The sequence below is a fragment of the Mirounga angustirostris genome, unplaced genomic scaffold, assembly GCF_029215605.1.
Source record: "Mirounga angustirostris isolate CCGP_5_RB_7025 unplaced genomic scaffold, mMirAng1.0.hap1 SCAF_2, whole genome shotgun sequence".
Lineage (NCBI taxonomy): Eukaryota > Metazoa > Chordata > Mammalia > Carnivora > Phocidae > Mirounga > Mirounga angustirostris.
Genome location: NW_026991710.1, coordinates 49,618,344 through 49,637,084, shown reverse-complemented (window position 1 = coordinate 49,637,084; position 18,741 = coordinate 49,618,344). Strand labels below are relative to the sequence as shown.

Here is an 18,741-nt window from a genome sequence, read left to right as displayed (position 1 = left end):
GCTCAATTTTTAGAAATGTATTTCACTACTTCAAAGATAACATATTCACTAAAGAAATTTGGTAAAACCCAAAAAAGCTCAAATCTGAACAATTTGGAGCTTAACTTCCATTTAAACTTTGAACTATATACTTGCTAAAATATATACTACTAATATCACTACTAAAATGCTTTTTCTCATAAATTTTAAAAGCTTTTTATAGAAATCTTCAAATATAAACAAAAGTAGATAAAATGTATAATGATCTAAATTTCCAATCATTGAAACCTGCTTTTAAAAAATACCAAAATTTTAGCAATACATAATGAACATTTTTTCATATCATTAAATATTCTTATACCCTATGACTTTTTTAGTTGCACCATTCAGAAATTTCATAAATGATCAAAAAGAATATATACACTGGGGTAAAAAGTTCTCACAGAATGGATTTACCCACACAGAAATAACTATGCAACTCCCTTTGTTAGTATAGAAAAGTTGTATATCACAGATACATTTACTTGACATGAATTCAAATAGTTATATAATTAAAATACTATAAATTTATACTTTGTAAATGTACTTTTTAGTATATAGACTATATATTGCACATAATATATCCTACTATCTCAGCACTCAATAGGGATATATATATATTTAAAAAACTCACTATATTTTATAAACTATTAAAGGAGTTTTAAAAATCATTTGATTATGTTTAATTTTTACTTTGATACTTTAGACTCTAACCTCAATATACCATGCAACTCCACTAGATGAATGCTTTTATATTCCTTCTGTGAATTCTTTTTTTTTTTTTAAGATTTTATTTATTTATGTATCAGAGAGAGAGAGAGAGAGAGAGAGCACAAGCAGGGGAAGCGGCAGGCAGAGGGACAAGCAGGCTCCCCACTGAGCAAGGAGCCCGATGCGGGACTCGATCCCAGGACCCTGGGATCATGACCTGAGCTGAAGGCAGATGCTTAACCCTCTGAGCCACCCAGGTGTCCCCCTTCTGTGAATTCTGTCCTGAAATTCAACAATTTAAAGCATATATCTCGGGGCGCCTGGGTGGCTCAGTTGGTTAAGCAACTGCCTTCGGCTCAGGTCATGATCCTGGAGTCCCAGGATCGAGTCCCACATCGGGCTCCCTGCTCAGCAGGGAGTCTGCTTCTCCCTCTTGTTCTCTGTCTCTAAACTAAATAAATAAAATCTTAAAAAAAAAAAAGCATATATCTCTTCTGATTGGCTTATCTTTTTCATTAAATCCGAGAACTAAAACCCCCACCTTCATTCATATATAAATCTTCTTGTTCACCGTTAGGTTTAGAAAGTTATAAGCTTTTCCATACTGCAATACATGTTTGAACCCTTGCTGTGGTATTTTAAATTTCTAATTCTGGAACATGATCAGCCAAGTCAGTAGTCCTATTCATCCACTGAGATACTCTGCCATGTTCCTGAAAACTTAAAAAGTATGATTATACTAAAAGCTATCATAAGAATCCAGAATACATGGCAAGTTAATACATTCATATTCAGGAGAAAATTCAGTGAAGATGATATAAAAATAATTTTTGAGCAATTAAATTCTCAAGAATTGTTTAATATGTCCAATAGCTGAAACACATAATTGAATGGGTCACATTCGATTAAAATTCCAGAGTAAAACTGTCCTTTTCTGACAAGAGAGGGCTTCTTTTACTAAAAACAGGGAGGAAGGAAGGAAGGAAGGAAAGAAGGAAGGAAGGAAGGAAGGAAGAAAGGGCAGGAGGGAGGGAGGACCAATCAATTACTGGGCTTCTCACTTAAAGCCAGTTTTGACTTCCTGCTTCTGCTTTCTATAGCAAGTCTGATTATGTGCCTGAATGTCACTTTTAATCTTTGGCTTTTTCTTAGTATTTCCAATTCCACTTTCAAGTTTCCTCTCCCTAAACCATTACCACTTATGTCTCTTGGTGGGCTTCTCATAAAATATAAAAGTGTAAATTTTTTGTTTAATATGTAAGTATGTAGTTATATAGCAATATTAGCATAGATTTTGGAAAGTTTACTGTTTTTAAAAACCACAGTCCATTTTATATTTTTTATTGAATAGGATATTTCTAAATAAAGTGCCATTTTCGGGCGCCTGGGTGGCTCAGTCGGTTAAGCGTCTGCCTTCAGCTCAGGTCATGATCCCAGGGTCCTGGGATCGAGTCCCGCATCGGGCTCCCTGCTCAGTGGGGAGTCTGCTTCTCCCTCTGCCTGCCGCTCCCCCTGCTTGTGCTCTCTCTGTGTCAAATAAATATTTAAAAAAAAAAAAATAAAGTGCCATTTTCTTTTTTTTTTCAAAGGCAAAAGTTTCTTCAAAGACATTTCTTATATTTAAAAAAATTAGCATAAGAGATCATTCTAAATCATGAAATCAACAAATACCTAACAATTCACTCATGTCTGTATATTTTTGGTAGAATCATTTTTTTCTAACATTATTTTTAAAAATCCAAATTTTAAGGCTAAAATATTTCAGTCACAAGACATTTCAGAGAGAAAGGCCTGGATAATTTTAATTTGTATCTTAATTGGAGTAAGTGGATGCAAAAGTTCGACCATGAATTGTACTATTGAAGAGCATAAAGAGAAACAGGCAGAGTTCTTATCTAAGCAAATAAAAAGGAAATGTTCTCTACTTGTTTTTAGGGGAATCTGATAGGTCTCTCCCCCAAAACTGTACAACACATATTTTACCTGTCATTTATGTATCTTAAATTATTTGGTCATTAATCATTATAATTTGAGAATTTAGCTTCCTGACAGAAAAGTACTTAAGAGGGAAATACCCTTGTCCTTAAAGTCATACTTTTGATGGTCAACCCTATTCTAGGGTACTTGACCATCACCTAAAACTTGAAGGAAAAACAAACAAACAAAAAAACCAAAGAAATAAAGCAAATGTCAGGCTTTGCTATATAATAAAATCAATTCTCATTTACCCATGCTAATGTGGACAGACGCAGAGTATTCCGAAGTGGAACTTTTAGATAATCAGAAATTTCATTTTAGTCACTATTGCCAACCCTGAGGATATGTGCGAATAATGAGCAGCAAAACTATTTCAGTTCCACCTGCCTGCCCTCTGCTGGACGTGCTCATGAGCAGGGAAATGGCTACGGAAGGGACAGCTGGTGTGAGTTGGGAAGCTTATTCACAAGTAAATCATCTTTTTGTTGCATGTAGAAACGATTTTGATTACATTTCTAATAATTATACATTTATCAGGGACATCACTCTGTAGGAAAAAAAAAAAAACCATAATAAATTTGTGAACCTCTTTATCCTTTGCCTCTTGTCTCCTACATGTCCGATTAATGGCTAACGGCGGGCTTGGCTGTAAAAAGGCAGGTCAAGCTTTGCTCTGTGATTTGATATTCAGAGCCTGAAAAGCAGAAGGTGTCATTCTGAAAAGGTTTAACCTTCAGTTATGAAGAAAGGAAAACAAAAGATAGGTAAAGACAAACAGAAGAGAGTTCAGCTGATGTTGAGGGGCAGTGGACTAGTGAGGGCACATTTCCCAAGTTTTGGCTGGACTCCCTGAAAAAGCACCAGCGGCAACGCCCTGAGGCTGGAGCCGGCACTCGAGGCGGCACCGGGAGGAAGACAGGGGCTCCTCTGCGCACCTGGCAGCAGCTGATGCATAAAAATACAGACCGGGATGAAATGAGCAACAAGTAGCTGACTATTTTTTCTTTTTGTAAAGCTCACTCAGTTACTAAGACGGAGGTAAATTAAACTGTAGAGACAATGTAGCTTCTCACGTGGAACTGTGAGGCAATCCTAACCCACAGGCTCAGGACAAGTCTGATTTAAGATCTGGCTCCTTTCAGGCTCTATTTTGTGATTAGGGTGCACCATATTTAACTAAACCGTTCAGGAAGCAGATTCAGCTACCTATGAAACACGTGACAGTTTCAAAATGTTCAGGATTCTCTGCTCAGCACTCACATTACTCAGCTGTCAAAGTAAAGGGCTCAGATATATGATGTGAAAATTACATTTTAATGAGGTGTCATGTGTGTTTAAAGTTCTTATTCATCACTACATAGTCACAGCCTGTATGGGAGATACAAATGCACTTAATTAGCATATTATAAGGACAGAAGGTTCACCTTATCTGCATTGTTAAACTGTTCTGTGTAGGCTTTTTGTTGTTGTTTTAGCTTCTGGTATCTTCAGCATATAAGAAAGGATATATTTACATAATCTCAAATGGCTTTCAAGAAAATATGGATTGTGTTCAGGAAGCAGAAAAACAGTCATAAAACAGTAACTGCATGTCTTTGTTGTTCTGTTGTTCGTCCTGATTGCCTGATGTGTTTCACTAAATCTCAACCAACAGATTTTTAGGTCTGTTAGACATGCTAACATTAGGAAATTTTTGGAAGTGGGCTTCTCTGAGTATTCTTATCATCAACCTAAAGCTACTTCCTCCTCCTTCAGTAGCAAATACTGGAAAACTCTGTATGTTTGGCAAGGCAAGTTTAGATTGTTGTATGAAGAGTTGAGAAGCGAACCAGAAGAGGAAGAGTCACCAGAAAATACCTCACATCTCAGTCTTATTTACTAATGAATAATGGACTCCGCATAAGGCAGTTTGGGACAAAGAACTAAAGAGTGAAAGTCAGTCCACAAGTAATAATAGCTAAGGGGAGGTAATACAACTGCTTCACTCACACTGCATGTATCAGGATATAAGGTAGTTCTAGAATTACAATGCCCACCTGAGAATCACACAAATAACCTGTGGAACAGCTAAGTATTATTTGGAGGGCTTGAATGACTATCTTACAAGAGAGCCAGCTGAAGGCAATGATGAAAATATAGTTCATGTCATATTTTATAAGATAGGAAAAAGGCTCAGTTAAAAGTACATTTGAAAAAAAAAATTCTAGATCTGATAGCTCTAGGTATGGTTTTCTGCTCCGAAAAAAAAAGAGAGGAAGCACTTTTAAATTTACTTTATACTCAGGTGCTAATGCTTCCAAGCAGTTTTGATACAGGTGTCCCAAACTGAACCCGCTGTTCTGCAGACAAAGTATGTTTTCAACAGAATACGATTATTATTCATTTCTGAATATAACACATGCTCCGTTTTTTCGGACTTGAAGAAAATCCTGGAATTCGTCAACTGAAAAATTTGAGAATATGTTCAGAATATAAAATTCATTGAACAGTTGCTCACTTTCTTCCCTATTGTAAGACTACCGACTTTAATTTCTTCTAATTACTTCTGAAAGAAAGTGCATTAGGTGTTAATGTGCTTTGGCAAGTCTCCCTAACACCTGCTAAAGTTGCTTAAGGTTACCAAAGCTCTTTCCAATCGGAGTGAAGAAGGGAAGAAGCTGAGTGTAGGTGTTGGGGGTGGGGAATAACTGGGATGAATCACAAAACTTCTAGAGTACAGAAGTGTGAGGCCAACAGTGAAGGGGACTACCTGAGAGGCATATATGTATTCCCCATAAAACAAATTTGGGGACTGATATTCTTATTCTCTGATAATTCATTCTTTGATTTCTTAAATCATTCAACAAATCTTGACAGAGCACCTACTATGTATCAGGCACTACATAGACCCGTAAACAAAAATGACTGAAACAGTATCAACAAGATTATTTCAACGTGAATCAAAATCTCATTAGTTCTGGAGCAAAAGCTTTTTATAAATTGGAAATTCTTTGCATTTGTATGTTCTTTAGCATGTGAGATAGAACGATATTATTAAAAACTGCTTCTACAAAATTTGCAAATATAAATTATTATGTGAATAGCAATATGGGTTCATTTTCCATTACTTTCATACTGGCGGACTACGGAAAATGCTGACAAACTTGCATTTAATGTAATGCAAAATATATGATGACAGTTCCGAAAATTTTTAGACAAAAACGAGAACAAATTTTAAGCTTTTTAAAACTTGGCCCAGAGGAGCAGGCCCATTAAAGCACTTTTCAAGGAGGAACTTCACTTAAAATTCACAATGAACATTTGGAAAACAAGTTTAAAAAATTGCATTAATATTAATTGGTTTATTCAGCTATTGTTGAAAACAACCTGTTTCACAGACTGTACCATTCCCAGGATGGTTTCCTTTGAAAAAGAACACAGACCGATGTCCTGCAGCTGAGCCAACTCAACAAAGGAAGGACACTTAGCAGTTTGAAAATGGGTCCTGGGAAAAGTAAGGGACTGAAGTTCATTGATTTCTGAAACTACTTTTAGGTTATTTCTGAGACACTGTTTTCCTTGTCATTCTTCTTAAAGTTCGCCATTTCAAAATTTAAAATGGATTCTTGTGAAAAAGAGAAAATACATCCGATTTCATGGTTGAAGAACAGATACAACTTTTCAGAGCACTAATCTATGGTAATCGTACCGTGAGAACTACAAATTAGCATCTAGAGAGTGCCTGGCATATGGGGAGACTGAGATCGCTTCCATCAAATGACTGAATCTAGAGGCACAGCCTCAGTAAACACACTTTCCACGACCAGTGTCATAGGAGGGAACATGAATCTGGAGTTGGGTTGCACTTCAATAGCTGTGGGGTTTTTGAGTGATACGAGCTATAGTGTCTTAAGTTCCTCATTTAGAAAATGTGGATGAGAACAATTTTTGCAGAGCTGGTCTGTAGCTATTTGGTTAAGTTTGTTATACCTACCACAAATATCATCTCATTAAAATCTAACAATAATTTTCAGAGACTGGGTTATTTTTTCCATTTTGTAGTTGAGAAAACCAAGACCAAGAAGCTGAGCAACGTGCCCACAGTCAAGCACTGGAGGCAGAATTCAAACCCAAGTCCTTCAGACTCCCAAGCTCCCTTCAGAGCAGTAGGCTACTGGTGCGTATGCTTCCCCAAGGGATTTTTATGTGTACAAGAGAAACAGACTTGCCCCCTAACTTCTAGCACCCAGATTTTTTAATGTGCAGAAAAGTGATATTCAGTAGAAGTATAACATAGATACCCCTTTGCATTGGAACTTCAGAAGTGTGAATTTCCATTGATTAGAACTCAGTGAAAATCAGAGCAAAAAAGCTTGCTTCCAACAGATGGCAACAGCAAATACACTTTAGATCTACAAACTCAGAATTAGCCTTTTTGACCTCCCATATTTATAGTAAGTTGGCTGTACATAAACTCATGAGAAGATCCATAATAAGAATTCACTAAAGGCAATTTCTTTGAAAAATGTCAACCTAATTTACTAAAGAAAAACACGCAGCTGAAACTGTTTGTGAGGAATAAGATGAATAGCCTCTATTAATGCTAATTGAAATTCTCATATCCACACATACAATGCATAACATTTACTTCTACACTTATTCTTTCCACCTCTAAACTCCACTAAGTCCACACCAAAATGCTGGCTTTTATATCTGAGCATTAATGCATGAAAATTGATGATTTTTCTTGTGATTATATTTACAAATTTAATACATATGGAATCTTACTCTGCAAAACAGATGAGGTCTTCATTGTTGTTTAAAGAGAGGGACAACTCTTAGGAATTTGTTTCAAAAGCTGAACTTTGCCATTTCTCAGTGTTTGTCACTTTAATAACATCCTTTTAACAAAAATGAATGCTAGTGTATTTGGGCAAGATGGTTTAATATATTTTTTTTAAAAGATTTTATTTATTTGACAGAGAGACAGAGACAGCTAGAGAGGGAACACAAGCAGGGGGAGTGGGAGAGGGAGAAGCAGGCCTCCCGCGGAGCAGGAAGCCCGATGCGGGGCTCGATCCCAGGACCCTGGGACCATGACCCGAGCAGAAGGCAAACGCTTAACGACTGAGCCACCCAGGCGCCCCAAGATGGTTTAATATTTTAACTCCCATAAATAAACACATAAAATTATATGAGTGGTGTACTTTTCCTTATGTCCACAATGACTGATCATATAAATATACACACACATATAAGTATATTAATATCCATTGGAAATATCTTTGTGTCAAGTCTCTAAATACTAGGGACTATGGTATTGTCTTGCTCTTTCAGGATAATTTAAAAAACTAAACTAAGGGGTCGCCTGGGTGGCTCAGTCGTTAAGCGTCTGCCTTCGGCTCAGGTCATCATCCCAGGGTCCTGGGATCGAGCCCCACATCGGGCTCGCTGCTCGGCGGGAAGCCTGCTTCTCCCTCTCCCACTCCCCCTGATGATGTTCCCTCTCTCGCTGTGTCTCTGTCAAATAAATAAATAAAATCTTAAAAAAAAAAAAAACTAAACTAAGAATTTGCTTCAATTCATCAAGTCAAAACCTGGAAAGCTAATTAAATTTAACCTATTTATTATTAGAGATAAAAATAATGTATAATGTTTCCAGTAAATAAAACTTGAAACATGTTACTGTCTCTTCTTCACTGATGAACCAGAAAAGATGAGTTGTTATCTGCAGGCAATTAAAATTATGTCCTATTGCAATTTAAAAGTCAGAAGAGGCTAAGAACCACACATAGAGTTTTCACTGATAAAATATAAATTTTAATTTAAGAATATCACAGCTATGGAAAAAAAACAAAAAAAGCCTTCCCAGAATACTCCAGATTGTTGACTTTTGCTTAGGTTTTCAACTGAAGGGTGCATCAAATTGGAAAAGCTTACCTGTACAGCGGTGAACCAGGTACTGCACTTGGTCTAGGAGATATTTTGAGGATTTAGTGAGGAGAAGTTGCTTTTGCTGCTGTTGCACACTTAGGCATAACATTAGCATTGCTGGCCACTGCTGTCTCTGCCTAAGGCCTCTCAGAGATTAGAGAAAATGCCAACTAATTTCTCATTCTATCAGAGTAAGAAGTGGAAGGCTATTCACTCATTCATTCAACAAAGAGTTACTGAGCCTTTAATTTATATATGCCATCTATCATACTGGTGTCCCTATGGAACTTAGAATCTAGTTTTAGAAGAAGATGTATGTAATGAACTAAGTTAGGAAGCAGAACGGCATGCTAGTAAAAGCATGGTAAGAGCAGCGCAGAAAACAAGTTATATTAACATGTAAGTACGGAAAGACACAAAACGTAATCTTTGAATTGCTATATTTCTATCAAAATTCAGACACCTGTATCTTAGTTTTCCATTATACTTTATCATAAAGAACAGCATTATTGCTAGTTAAAATAACTGAACCTCTAAACTTAGATAATTCTATTCAGTTGTATAAATAAAAATTTAAAATAATAAAGCAAATTACAACTATCTTTAAACAACATTAAGAGGAAATGGTATGTCCTAGAGAGGAAATGGTATGTCCTAGAGAGGAAAAGACAATTTTAAAGAATTGGGGGGGTGCCTGGGTTCGAGCCCCACGTCAGGCTCCCTGCTCAGTAGGAAGTCTGCTTCTCCCTCTCCCTCTATTCCATCCCCCTACTTATGCTTTCTCTCCTTCTCTCAAATAAATAAAATCTTAAAAAAAAATTGGAATTAAAGATTATCTCTGGTTTACTCAAAGCAGTGTTTTGCATTGTTTTTTTCTTATAAAACTGAGGTCTATCTTTTTCTATATTCATCAGTTATAAACATTTGTCTGTATGTATCAATTAGTACACTCAGACACGTGCACACTCAAACTGACAATGTGCCCAACAGGGTGGTCATATATGACACCCTCTGCAAAGTGAATATATTGGCATTGGGCTCCTGAAGCATTATATCAAAGCAGCCCTTGACATTTTTCCAAGTGGAAAGCACTTCTGAGGGCATGTCACAATTAATTAGACAGGATGGCATTCTATTTTAGTAAGGGTTTTTGTGTACTTCACTACACAAAGAACTAATCAGCTGATAATAAAAATGCCCTTCAGAGAAGGGCTTAAGATTGGAGACTAGCTGTACAAGGGAGAAAAAAGTTTCTTATACCTTTATTCTTACAGCTGAAAGTACTTAATGGCAACATTTTTTGGTTGAAAAGACAATGAACAGTTTTCAGGTATTCAGGCCAGAAGGACAACAGAGGAAGTCTAATCATACATATAAAAAAAAAAACAAACTGCAAATATCTCCCCCTTGAGTACCATCAAAAGTCAAACTTACCTGATCTACTATCCAGAGGTCCAAAATCCAAAGAGTATTTCACGACATGATAGTTATTCCATACGTAGAGAAGGTTGTCCCTGGGGTTGTAATCCACAGCTGCTATGTACTGGTATGAATTGGGAAAGGGTACATCCACCAAACTATCCTTACTTTGGTCGGTGTTGTAAATGTAGTCAATCTTATTCCCAGTGGCCTCGTTGTCGTCATCCTCATATACAGATTTGACCACATACAGAATCCCGCAAATCATAAATGCATTGGAAGCTGATCTTTTATCATATGCAGTATCCCATGTCCCTTCAATCCGTAGGGTGTAAGGGTTCAATTGACTAATGACAATTTTACCATTATTTTGTTCTGTTGCATAGATTACCCAGAGCCCATTTTCATCCACTGCAAGGTCTATGTCAGATTTGCCTCCCCATCGGTAAGGGGAGGTATCATGGTAATTGGCATTTGCTATGATCGCCTCTCCACTCTTTATCCTAGTCCGCAAATCAAATTTTACTATGTTCCTGGTGCGCTCTTTGTTGAAAAACAAAGCTCCATCATACACTACAAATCCTGTGCCATCCACCCTGTGAGGAAGCTTGTAGGTTGTAGTTGGCCTTCCAGCAATGAAGTCATCCTTGGATGAGTACTCAGTCAGAGTATCGGTTCTGTAGGGAGTCCAGGGCATATAGTAAATCTTGTCAGAAGCCTGTAGAGGGTCTTTGCACCATGCCCCAGATTGGTGGTCAGATTCAAACAAATGTTCACTCTGGTATACTCCTTTTAGTAGTCCAGGACAAAGAAAAACTGTTGGAAGGGAAAGAGTTAAAATAATAAATATATTAATTTAATATTTTGTCAGAGATTTTTATTTTTCACCAAATGGAATGTAACTCTAATAAGAGATACCCACCACCACTTAATTCTTTTGTTGCATTCTTCTGAGTACACAAAGTGTCTTACATATTAGTTCTGACTTTTGCTCAAAATCATTTTGACTTCATTTGCTGAAAAATGTGGCCTCTCAATGAGTACTTGTGTTTTCCCTTGATTTTTACCTTTGTAAACATGTGATACAATATTTTTGGATATAGATATACAGGTGTGATGTATGTCTATGTATTCTATAGACATAAAATAAATACAAATGTTTATACATAATATTTTATGTATCTTATTTGAAATTAAATATATATATATTGTTTTCCCTCTGATGACATTAGCCATTCGATAACTTATCATTAAGAAATAAATAGAAATCCAATAGTAATTAAGGATAATAATAAAGGAAAAGAAAAGCCCTGTAATACAGGCCACTGAATCTTCTGGCAAAACAAAACAAAACAAAACAAAAACAAAAAACAAACAAAAAAACCCAAAATTCTTAAAGCTGCTATATAGCACACACAGAGCATGCAACCCACACAATTAAAAATGAGTGATGGATGGATACTGGGAGGAAAAAGAGAAAGGAAGAAAAAGAAGGGAAAGAAGGAATAAGGAAAGAAGAAAAGGCGAAAGGTTACAGAGAAGAGAACCCAAGATCTAGATTTTAATCAGTTAAAAATGTCCTGTTAAATACAGTAGTATTGGAACTTAAAAACATGTACCTTTTACTGTTACATGAGAAGAACATTAAAAAAACAAGATTACTTGCTACAATATTTTGCTGCTCATACTTCAGATTGAAAATGGGCAGGAATTATCTGATTCACTTCATTTTTAGTATGATTCTGTAGCACACTGTGTGAATAGTGGTAAGAAACCTTGGCTGGCTTGTAATGCAGGGGCTGTAAAGCAATGTTTCCCAAAGAGTGGTCCCAAAGAGTGGACAAAATATTAAATTAATATATTTATTATTTTAACTCTTTCCCTTCCCAAACAGGAAGCACCTGTTTCAAGTGGTATAACTAGATGTTACACAGAAAGAAAACAGGGATGCTTAGTCATATGTTTAAGAAACATCACATTAAATAGAATTGTGGCAGAGATTCTAATAGCTTTGGTACATCAGTGAATCTCCAAGGCAGAAGTAAGGAAGATGAACAAATTTCACAAACTAATCTGATCACGGAACCCTTTCTACAGAGCCTATTTAAAGTGTAGTGTTCTGCTGAACCTGCTGTGGGAAACACTGCTCTAGTATTTTTGCAAAGCAAATGCACTGAAAAATAATCATGCAGTCCACTGTTATGTTTGAAATGATTAGAAGGGTACCGGGTGGAGAAATTAAGAAATCACAAGGAATTTGGATGTTGAACCATATTTTAATGATTAAAGTATTGTTCTCTTGATATTAGTCATTAGTTCTTTAATGGCAACTCTAAGCCTAGATCTAATGGAAAAGGATCTAAGATAATACTCAGCGAGGATGTGCAAGTTATTAAAAAGGAAAGTGCATTACTAAAGTGTCCAAAGTTTTACTTTTGTAGAAATGAAAAGTTCAAGGGCAGAGTTGACCACCAAAATCTTCCATAGCAAGGATAGAGGGCCTTCATCAATTTATACTCAACAATAAAATTGATGATTAGGAGAATTTCTAATATGATGACTATAATTATAAAAAATGGATAGGCATTGTTGTCAAAATTGTATATGAACTTTAGGTTGGTTAATAATGAGCCCATGGTTACCAAAGTAATTGTTAGAAGGTATTTCAGAAAACCATCTCCCCTTTTCCACCAACAGTTAAAAATTAAAGGAATGGGGAGACCACACCAGAGCTATGGAAAATTATCTAGTATAGAAATAAAAACAAATCTAAAGCAATCACTATCCATCACTATCTACTGGATTTTCTGACTACTTATTTAAAAGTAAAGAGGAAGAAAATGCACGGTTGAAAATTTTACATGATTAAACTGTTTTAGGATAAAAGGATCAAACCAGCACTGGTCATCACAACAGGTTAAAGTGAAGTTGAGCAGCAGAAGTAGTAAATAAATTTTCATAAAATAGATAAGAATTAATACAAAATTATTTTAAATGTTAAACTGTTAAATAACTTAGCCTATAAATAGTATATAATTTATGAAAGGTATTTAATTACCTTTTTGTTCCACTTCTATTGGAGAGAGAGAAGTACAGAGAGAAAGGAGAAAAGAGAATAGATTAATGGTACGGTATTGGCCAAGCACTTTTTATTCACCTCTTCCAAACTGAAAGTAAATAATTTATTTCACTCATACTTGCTTTTTGAACATAGTTTTTTTTTTCTTTTTAATAAAAAAACATTCCCCTCATAAAATTACTTTTTAAAAAAGCAATCATATTATAAACTTAAAAAACACAGTACAGACTTAGAAAACATAAGGCAAAAGTTATTCAAGGTAAGATTGAAAAAAACACACAATTTCAAACTATAGACATAGGAAATACAATATTCATAATAAGAACACCAATATTTCCCTTTGGAAGTTAGGAAGGTAATTATACACACGATGCTTTCAAATAGCTTGACTAAGCCTCATTTATAAAATACTATAGTTTATACCACTATTTAACATAATAGTCTTGCTTTTTACCCATCTCAAGGATTCAGAAGAAACTACTCTGCAATCATTTCCTAAGGCCTAAGATTTTCCATGTCAGTCTTATGAGAAATAAACCTCATGAGGCTACACATTTACAGGGAATGCTCTCATACTAAATAAGTGGATTCAGAATCTTTACTGAAGAAACTTCTCTCCCTCCCACTTATCAATATTTGATATTGTGGGAAAAAATCAGAAAAATCTGTTATCAGAAGGTTTACATAAATAATGAGCCACCTGTGCTGGCCTTTTCTGAAATTCTTAACCGAGTCAACATACCTTTTTAAGAACAAATTGAAATCCTCAGCCATGTTATGGCTATGTATCTCTCAAATTAGATTCCATTTTTATTTTTAAGGTACTGACCAATACAAGTCATGAAAAATTGGGGAAATTGTAACATATTCATGTAACTCACCAAGCAGCGTCTTGTTTATCTTATAAGCATTTGTCTCATGAGAGACAATATGCCTAAATCAGAAAAAAGAACAGGGACCAACAAAAAACAAGGAGAAGAGCTGGGGAAAAACGGCTTCATAACGCAAACTTAAAAATCACAGGTTACAGTTGATATAAATCTAAAAAAATTCAATGGAATGGATGAACTATTATTGTACAATAAATAAAAACTCTAGGGAAGTTTCAAAACAAGGGAGAAATACTGTTTCGGTAATTACAATTACATTTGGGTGAGATTTTTGTGCTTTGACCTAAGCTCTTTTGTTTTCTATTGTCAAAATCACACTCATTACTCTCAATTGACTTTTTTGAAAGCTCAGTATCACATGTGTTAGAAGACAAAACTAGGTCGCGCCTGGGTGGCTCTGTCATTAAGCCTCTGCCTTTGGCTCAGGTCATGGTCCCAGGGTCCTGGGATCGAGCCCCACATCGGACTCCCTGCTCCACAGGAAGCCTGCTTCTCCCTCCCCCACTCCCCCTGCTTGTGTTCCCTCTCTCACTGTGCCTCTCTCTGTCAAATAAATAAACAAAATCTTTAAAAAAAAAAAAAGAAGAAGAAGAAGAAGAAGAAGACAAAACTAGCCTATATCAAAAGTTATGCTTGGGGCACCTGGGTGGCTCAGTCAGTTGAGCCTCCGACTCTTGATTTTGGCTTGGGTCATGGTCTTGGGCTCCGCACTCAGTAGAGAGTCTGCTTGAGATTCTCTCGTTCTCCCTCTCCCCAGCCCCCCCCCCCCCACTCGCTCTCACTCACTCTCTCTAAAATAAATAAATTGGAAAAAAAAAGTTATGCTTAAAAAGTTGCAAATGAGTTTTTTTGAAGATTCCTTATCTCATTAATACACAAATCTTATTTTAATAGTATTTCTAGGGCTCTTCTAACAACTCTATTTATACTGTTATAATTTATCATCATTCTCACTCTTTATCGAGTGACTGCAGTGTTCACCAGGTTATATGCCTCATTACAGGTCATTTAAATGCTTTACTTAGGAGATGCACTTCATTTTGTGACTAGAATACTCACAAATCTGAGTTCAGACTGACAACTAAAAGAAGCATAAGAAAGCATCTTAAGAATTATTTAATCAATAGTCTCGAAAGTTTGGACTCAAGGCACATTACAATGAAAGTGGAGTTTGGAAGTGGGAAGTCATACTGAAGTTGACATTTTTCAGCAACTAGACTGCAAAAATATAGATAGAACAAATTTTGTTCCCTGAAATCTTCTAAATAGTCTTTTTTTTTAAGATTTTTTTATTAACTTCTTTGACAGAGAGAGAGAGTGCACAAGCAGGGGGGGCGGCAGGCAGAGGGAGAGGGAGAAGCAGAGTCCCTGCTGAGCAGGGAGCCCGATGTGGGGCTCAATTCCAGGACCCCGGGATCATGACCTGAGCTGAAGGCAGATGCTTAACCGACTGAGCCACCCAGTTGTCCCTTATATTCTGAAGCATAGAATGTATACACACACAACTTTAGTTTTATTTCACATAAAACTCTTCGTCTTATTCTAAAACACAGTAATCCTAACTTCTTGGTGACTAGTATTTCTTCAACAAAACTTAATGAGGGAGACTGGATATGTGATACAAAGTATTGGCAAGGTATTTGTTATTCTGTAAATACTATTTTACAATTTAATGGATATTGTTATTTTTTAGGAACTTTAACTTCTATTTTCTCAATTGTCATTAGGTAAAATTTTACTTTTAATTCTCTGGTCTTGGTCTAATTTGAGATAAACTGGCATAAGCTGTAGCATAAGTAAAGCTTGCTTCTGTTACTTGCTGGTTATTCAAAATTAAGATTTATTAGGCAGTTTCACTTTGGAGAAAATTATTATGCTCTTGCCTATGTCATGACTGGCTGTAGCTCATTTATCATTTATCTGCTATTTTCAAGACTCAAGTAAAACAATCCTATAATTTGAGTTGAAACAAGCACACACAAATCATATTCCCGTAACAAAAACTGGCAAGGCAAACATAATTTGTCATTGAAAAGCTTAGTAACATTTAGGATTAGCCAGTCACTGTCATCATCTAATTCTGATTCTAGAAGCTTCTTTCCCCTGGGGAAAAAAATACTCATACAAACAGATTGAAGGATACAAGTTAACACCCTTGCTGCTATATCCTTCATAACCTCACAGTGCTTGGCACAAAGTAAGTACCCAGTGAACAGCTACTGAATTAATACATAATCCAAATAGAGGTGATTAATTCTGCTTCTTAATACTTTAAGCATGTAGCAAAAAGAGAAAGTAGTGAAGAGAATCTGGATTTGCTATACACAATCATACATGCAGGGTATTCTCTGTATAATGTCTTTGTATATTTTAATGGATGTGGAGGAAAGTACAATTTAGGAGCAATATGTATTTCCAACTCATTAAATGTAAAACTGGAGGGGGGAAAAAGGAAAATAAGAAAAACTATATGGCTAGTCTTGAGGATTATACTGGCAAGAAAAAATTGCTGCTATAAAACAGGCTGCAATGATCTAAAAACACAGACCGAAAATACTCCCTTTTCTCCTCTCTGTAATGAGATCATAAATAAGTGAATTGTATGATGACATCTGTGCTCTGCCTTCTTCAGTACCTCCTGTCTTTTGGTCTGGTCCAATATCCTGAATTCTGCCTTTATAGCTGTCATTGCTCATTTCCAGTCCTCTCCGGAACTAGTTACTCTCTTTTTCTCTTTTCACTTTTAATCCCCAAACTATCTTTATTGTCCATTCAGCCTCTGCAAATACGTTTATATATTTCCTTAAAGTGATTTCATTGTTGTCCTTTGTCAAACTTAATGTCATAAGCTATATCCTGTGGTTAGAGTAAATGACAAATTCAAACTAAGGGTAATTTTATTCCATATAAAAGGCAAAAATGGAAAAAAAAAAGGCTAGTAAATTTTCCCTTCATTTCCCAACAGTTCATAAAAGAGATATAATATATAGCCAATAACCATATTATTGTTTAGAAAAAGAAGATGTTATTAGTTCTACCCATATCTGTACCATATGCAGTACTTCTGAATTGCATTTTTTAATTAGAAAAGGTATGGATGAGAGAGCATATGCGTGCATTGCCAGGCTTTTCCAAATTGCATTGCAAATTACAGAGAAATAAAACTGTGTGCTAAAAATTGTGAGAACTCAATTGTCATAACTAAGAATTATGAAATTGTGTCTAATTCTAATGTCGCTTAAACTTTCTTTTCTTTTAAACTGTTAAGTCATGCCACACATTTTCTATGTTATATCATCTGATGATGCCTCTATATTTCTGTAATATAAATAAAAAACACTTATGGGGAACATAAGATAGTTATAGAACATTAAATAATTTATAAATGCCTATTTTTATCAGTGAAACTTTGTAGGATTTTATTTTATTTTATTTATTTATTTTTAAATGACATGATTTCACCACTTTATTTTTATTCATTTATTTTTTTAAAGATTTTATTTATTTATTTGACAGAGACAGAGATAGCAGAGCAGGAGCACAAGCAGCGGGAGTGGGAGAGGGAGAAGCAGGCTCCCCGCGGAGCAGGGAGCCCAATGTGGGGCTCGATCCCAGGACCCTGGGATCATGACCTGAGCCTAAGGCAGACGCTTAACCAACTGACCCACCCAGGCGTCCAAAACTTGGTAGGATTTTAAACAGTATTATTTTCTTGGTTACATTTGGCCTGGACTCTTCAAATACATTTGGGCCACACTTATCGCCAGCCAGCTGGTCAGTGAAGGAGATAGCAATAAGACAAACTAAGTGAGTAACAAAAAATCAGTCTTGGATGAAAATTTGCTGGTGTATCATCCATAAACAAAGCCATCTATAAGTGGATAATCAAAAGTTTACAATAATACTTCCACTTGAATAGCACTTTATAACTTAACAAAATGTTTTCACATGAATCACTTGATTTAATTCTTCAAACAACACTGTGTTGTGATATTTATTATTCCCACATCAGAGACGAGTCAACGGAAACTCAAAAGGTTAAAGGATGTGACCAGAACAACACTGGTAGATGGCAGAGTCTGTCATTTATCTAATATACACTGGCTCTTACAACATGCAAACTCAGTGAAATTGTTGTATTCTCGCTCTCCATTTCCCTTCTGCCAATAAATCCAGGTAGGAGTGCATATTAGAGGGATAGAGAACACAAATGGAATCTTCCTGAGGGTAGGCATTTTAGGAAGGAACGTTCACTAAGCATGTACCATGTGCTACAGAGTGCCCTGAAGTTTTGCATGCAATACTAACTTAATCATCTCACAGCAACCTTATGAAGTAGATATTCTCCTTGTCTTAACTTTTCAAGTGAGGAAACAGGTACAAAGAAGCATTACTCTTTTGGTTAGTGAGTGGTAGAGTTGGAATTCAAATACAAGTTTTGATCTTATTCATTATGGCATCTCCAGTGCTCAGCACATAGAAAAAGCTCAATTAATATTTCTTATGCCTCCATGCAATGATGAATTGCACCATAGTGTTTTCAGAGAATGAGACTGGATGCCATATTCTTCAGTGCTATTAACCCTGAGACTAGTGATGCAGAGCATCTCTCCCGAGAAGATAAAATAATAAGAAACGATGGTTCCTCATTTCTTGGCCAAGGAAACAAGATATTTCTTATCACCAGAAACAAACCCGTGCTCCATACCTCATGGCCTGTTAATTCTCATTATT

The 18,741-nt window shown here is 35.9% G+C and overlaps 1 protein-coding gene across 1 annotated transcript in view; it reads right to left on the bottom strand.

The window, feature by feature from the left end:
* ADGRL3 (adhesion G protein-coupled receptor L3) overlaps positions 1–18,741 on the bottom strand; it is an 819,557-nt gene that overhangs the window by 273,536 nt on the left and 527,280 nt on the right. Inside the window, exon 6 of the mRNA XM_045881084.3 lies at positions 10,054–10,854. Coding sequence (XP_045737040.1) covers positions 10,054–10,854 — 801 coding nt within the window. The remainder of the gene's footprint in view (positions 1–10,053; positions 10,855–18,741) is intronic.